Source organism: Polypterus senegalus, chromosome 7 (assembly GCF_016835505.1).
Source record: "Polypterus senegalus isolate Bchr_013 chromosome 7, ASM1683550v1, whole genome shotgun sequence".
NCBI lineage: Eukaryota > Metazoa > Chordata > Cladistia > Polypteriformes > Polypteridae > Polypterus > Polypterus senegalus.
In genome coordinates, this window is record NC_053160.1 from 96,778,233 (window position 1) to 96,784,232 (window position 6,000).

The window sequence follows — 6,000 nt, forward strand, 5'->3', positions numbered from 1 at the left end:
CACTAAAGAAGTAACACACTGTAATACGAGTGGAAAATGGTTTACATTTCACACTGACCCTAACCTTTGGTGTGTGGGAGCATATACGCCAAACTATAGTAATATAAGGCGAATTTACCTGGTCTTTAAAATTGTCAACCATAATTTGGGGCTTCAGCCATTAAGGTTCATTATAGAGTAGGGTCACAGGGTTGTTGATCTTATCCCAATAAGTACTGGGTTCAAGGCAGGGACAATCCCTGGAGAGAGTACCATTCCATTGCAGATTGAACACACTCACAAGTATATACACACACCCACTAGGGCCAATTTAGCAATGCCAATTCAACTACAACCTGCATGTCTTTGGATTTCTGAAGGAAACTGGAGTACTAAGAGCAAACCCATGCGGACACAGGCAGAACATGCAAGTTCCACCCAGGGAGGATCAGGAACATAAGCCCCGGTCTCCTTGATGTGGGGCAGCAGCACTACCACTGTGGACCTGTACCGACCCCTTACAAATAATTATCCAATAATATTCTTAAACCAACTCAATCTAATTCATGGGCACAGGGGGATGGCACCAATCTGAGCAGCATCAGACACAAAGTAGAAACAAACACTAGTTTAGAATCATTAATTACCCTAACATGCATATACTGTATGAAATCACATTTCTGAAAAATAGCCACATTAGATTAAATTGCATAACTAGAAAGTACTTTCAAGCCCAATGAAATCTGAGCATTACATTAAGATTCATTTACTGCCATGTAGTATTATAATGCATGAAAAGATGCACATGATAGGCAAAGAAGTTTGAATGGCCTTAGGCATTCAAATGATATCAGGGGATGCATTATGTGTTATGAAAACGTGACCATTACACCAATGCCTATGGGTACATTGTTGACACCCAGTTGCATGGATCTTTTGACTCTTGGGAGTCTATTTGATGGGCAGTGGCAGTCCAAATATGCTTCTTATCTTCTGTTGTCTGGTGTTTGTCTTGCCTAGACATTGGAACTTCACCTTCTTGATTTTTGTCCTCCTCCTGCAGACTCTGGCTACCGGAGTAGTGTCTGCTGGCCCCTTATATTTGGGCACCCAGAAGTGCTCCAGGTGTCTGATGACATGTTTCTGGCAGCACTTCCAGGTGTGGCAGCTCAGAGCTGCTCTCCAGGGCTGAGCAGTAATTGTAGCTCCCCCTGGAGGCACCCATGTGTCCCAACAGGGCTGTACCAAACTCCATCTCCCATGAAGCCCTGCAGGAGTCTGAGGCACTGCTGCAACCCAGAGGGGCTTCCATCTAACATTCCAGGGGAGGTAATGCTGTGGCCACACTCTCTCCCCTGGTGCTCCCAGCGTGGAGGTGTCCCATCTGGGCAAGGGCCCCGACCATCCGCTACACCGTACAGCTCCATTTGAGAAGCTGCTGAAGTTACCATCTTTGTATTTTAAAGGTCGTTATAACCTGGCTATTGAATTATACAGTAAATAAGCTGTATTTCTATGTTTGAATATATTCACATATCTAAAGCTCTTCAACACAGCCACAATAAGGTTGTATTATTCAGCCACATGCATTTATATCAAATTTAAAAGTTTTAAAGTTTAGCTGCTACATCAATAACTCATTATATGTTTCTTTCTCTTCAGTATTAGTAGAATTTAAAGGAATTTTGATGGCCTGTTTAGCTGTTCTCATACACATTTTGCTCCAAAACCCAGGGTCAGTATCCCAAGTTGATGTGCTGATATGCCTGTCTTCCTACCAGTGGTTTCCACTCCCAGTCCTGTGGGGCCCAGTATGGCTATTGGTGTTTGTTCCAACCAATTTAACAATTTTTCAGTCAGGTTTACCTCTCATTGTTTAATCATGTGGTCTTTTTTCTACCCTTATAGTGTGAGATTTACATTCACAAAAAATTTAGAAATATAGGAGGTAAAATGACTCCGTGATTGTGGGGCTGGATGGAACAAAATCCTGCAGTCATGGGGTGTGGGATCTGAAACCACTGTTCTATATCACGTGTCAGAAGGCTGCTTTTAATGATATTTGCTGGGAAGGTGTTGCTTGGTTTCTGACAGAATTATTCTGCATGTTTCTTCTGTGAAAACTAAAGGGAATTATTAGCAAGATGTATCAGCAAACTTATAGTTTGTCGATTGTGATTTATATTCTTTATCAAAGTACAGCCATGAACATTTTGCTTTATTAAAAGAAAATCCTTGAATTTTGCAAGGACACACACTTCTCAAGAAATTTTTCTATTATTTAATGACCTTATGCACAACCTCTGACCTATTCTGGAATTACCTCTATGATAATGTATAAGTATTTTCTGCTCTTTGAGACAGCTAAACAGTAAAAATGCAGCCAGCAGAGGAACACAATTCCCATTATATATTAAGACTGGATAGATTAATGGTTCCAAGTCCGTGCCATTTCGCAAAGTGAGGTTCACTTAATGGCTGCAGGTGAAGTGTGCAGACATTTTAATTGACTTTATGCTATCCCTTGGCATGGACAGAGCGACAATGAGAAAGTACAAGGGCACTGAAGTATACCAATACCTCCACAGTGGAAAAGTGGGTCAAATTCTCCTTCACCAAGTTAATGTTATCGATTTAATGTTTCTGATGACAGAGCAAAAGTTCAGTCATTCAAATAAAGCATATAGTCATGTATGAGTTAATATGAATGCAAGTTTTATATATACATATATTTATATATATAAATACAGCAGAAAAACAAACGTTTTTAAAGTCATTTCAAATGTAAATTGCTGCAAAATATTGATTAATGTTCTTTGGCTATTTTTACCACTTCTTACACTGTTCTTTTTCAGATGAAGGTGCTTATCCAGATATCTTCAGTTATGGAAAATCAATGATGAGAAAGAAGATTTTCTCGAGATATCCACGTCAATTCTACTGTATGATGGATGGCGAGCCTTTCACTTCCACTCTTCTACCAGCAGGGGATGCTGTCCTTGACACCGGAATGACACTCGAGCAAAAGACTACCTTTGTCTTTGTCATTTTCCTTTTTATTTTTCTTGGGATTCTTATAGTTAGGTGCTTTCGGATTCTGCTGGATCCCTACAGGAGTATGCCCACATCTACCTGGGCCGATGGGCTCGATGGCTTAGAAAAAGGACAATTTGATTATGCATTGGCATGATGTGGTGTTTCAAAGTGACTCTTGAGGAAATTAGGAGATTAAAGGAATTGTTTTTTTTTTTTGTAATGTTCTTTTTCTACATTATGGTATAAAATCTATTCTTTCTATTCATATTTGTAAATGAGAAATGTACAATGCCAATAAGCAGACATTTCTCAAAAGAGAAAAAGACATGCATAGATGGAGGGTCACAAAACTTTCACTTTCCCATTCTTTAGTAATGCACTGTGATAAATGAGACTTATATATGATACCAAATTATAATACCACATCTAGAGATGGCAGCCGGAGCACCCTTCTAGTTACCTTTCATTAATAATTTTGTGAGACTGTTAGGCATTTTTGTACTAAAAGAAAAATGCTACTGTATAAAGTATATTTTCAATTTGATTTCTTGCACCAATTGCTTTAAGCAAGCAGGATGCAAAAGAAATTAGTTGTGAATATTTTATTAGAAGAGCCAAACTGCATTAGGTAGAGGGCCTTGATTAGGATGCTTGCACAATGACCTCTACACTGTTGAATACATTGTTCCTAAATTGAAGTGAACTTATTTTGTATGCCTCCTTTTATTATTTTCACAGAGGAACAGAACGTTTTTAAAAATTCAATGAAAGATAAATGTCAATTAAATTCAAAGATAATGTCAACAACATTTGCTTGGCCAAGTCAATAGGCCAGTAGGGTATTGGGGAAATTTTGGACTGGGAACAAGTTTGTGATTTTTCCTTATATGCCTCTTCCAGTTTGATGGTATGCAGAAGGAAATGAGTAAATGAGTGTCTGTCCATATAATACAAAGCACAAATCCAGGTTTATCTTTACTAATAGACCTAATTTTGACAGAAAATTGTGAGTTTCTTTATTTAATAAAAAAAGTAACTGACATTTTCTCGGAATTCCAAAACAATCTCAAGAGCTCAGGTTTCCTTTATTACTACATTATAATTCCATGCTGTTCAAACTAAAAAAAAAAAATTCAATGCTAATGTCATTTAATGTTTCCATATCACTTAGCAGGATGATGCAATTCGTTTTGTTCATTCTAGATCATATTTATAACAATTTTACTTAAGCCATATAGAATGCATTTAGTACAAGCAAACAGAGTAACAAGTAATAATTTGTGAAATTTGTGCTTCTTTCTGGATTAAATTAAATTAATGGAAATGGTATTGTCCTAATAGTAGACTGGTAAAATATTTTAATGCATTTACTGAATAGAGATCAGCATTCTTCCATCATAAAATTATATAACAGGGGACTATACTGCAAGAAGTTTGCACTCTACATTACAAAACATTAGCTTATGAAATTAGGGTTATCTTTAGAAAACAGATTGCTAATAATATTAATAAAGGAAAAAATAAAATGTAACATACAATTGATATGTAAATAATGCAATTACAGGCTTTAGACTCACATACACATAGCAATAAATATCTGCAGAAGGGGTGAAGATCAGTTAAGTACATATGGGATGAAATTTTAAGGCTGAGGAACTGGGCTAAATGAATAATTACTCATACTCCGTGATCTCTTGCTTGTTTGGTAAGATGAAGATGTGAAAGTTAAGTGCAATGGCATACTAGGTGATTTGATGAAACACACAATTTATTACAGGGCACTGGAAATCTCAAGCATCTTTCAAAGCAATTGTGTTCTCAACGTATTGGAATTCATCTTACAATTTATGATAAACATGGAAAATACATGCAAAATTATAGCATCAGCAGTTACTCTAGGAAGTTTTCATATGATGAGGATGATAATGATTGTTTTGTATTGGGTGTGTGATTACATGTCAGCAGTGTTGGGAGTGGATTTTATCATATTGCAGATGTGACAGCTTTACTCAGAAATTACTCTAAATTTGGTTATTCACCTGATTTTTTTTTACAAATGATAATTTAAAAAACTGAATGACTTTTGGAGATTAGAGTAGCATAAGAATGAAATTTTATTTTTACTTTACATTGAGACATCCTGGAAGCATCTGTCACTTGGAAGAAATAGGCCTAGAATAAGGTGTGTAAGAAAAACAGAGAAAGATTATTAAAAGAATTATGAGTTGGTGAATCCTATATATTTGATAGCAAAAAAATAAGAAAATTTCAAATACAGTGAGAGACAGCTTTTCAGACAAGAGTGAAGATGTAGACTGCTGAACTAATTAAGAGGAAGCCAGTGCAGAAGAGACAGGCTTAGGGGTCCATGCTCCAGAAATGACATCACTGGAGAGAGGAGAAGACGCATTAAGCAACACTGCCAACCCTGGAATCGGGGTGGAAATACTACTTGACAAGTCCTCAAATTGTCTTCCAATCACATTGTGTGTGACAGGTGCTAGTCCATTACAGACCAAACAAAAAAAAGACCTGGTTCCTCATGGACCGAAGACTTTCTGTAAGGAGTTTACATTATAGTGATGCAATGATTTATCACCACTCCAGACCTCTGGGTTTTAATCATCGCATCCTCACTTGTGGCATTTCCACATTCTCCTCCCCTCTCTTTGGCAACACTGGGCAGAAGGCAGCATCTAGATCTGGATGGTGGACCCTCTATGTCAGGATGCACTTATGCCACTTATGCCATATCGGACAATTGTTGAGTTGTTAACTAATCTAACAAACATGTTTTTGGGGTGAGAGAGAAAAAAACCTGAAAAACCTGCTTATCCAAAAACACGCATGAATGAAGATGGAACAGACAAACTCCACACACAAAGTGAACAGGCTGGATTTCAAACCCAGTCTCCTGGAGCAGAGGGGCAGCAGTGAATGCAGCTTATCTTTTATTGGCACTGAAAAACATGCTCTTTGTGAACT

The 6,000-nt window shown here is 37.5% G+C and overlaps 1 protein-coding gene across 2 annotated transcripts in view; it reads left to right on the plus strand.

Moving 5' to 3' along the window:
* LOC120532727 (cortexin-3) overlaps positions 1 to 3,718 on the plus strand; it is a 95,434-nt gene extending 91,716 nt beyond the window's left edge. For both annotated transcript variants that reach the window (XM_039759041.1, XM_039759040.1), the window contains exon 2: positions 2,835 to 3,718. In XM_039759041.1, the coding sequence (XP_039614975.1) occupies positions 2,876 to 3,169 (294 nt within the window). In that variant the 5' untranslated portion in view covers positions 2,835 to 2,875 and the 3' untranslated portion in view covers positions 3,170 to 3,718. The remainder of the gene's footprint in view (positions 1 to 2,834) is intronic.
* Positions 3,719 to 6,000: the final 2,282 nt, after the last annotated feature.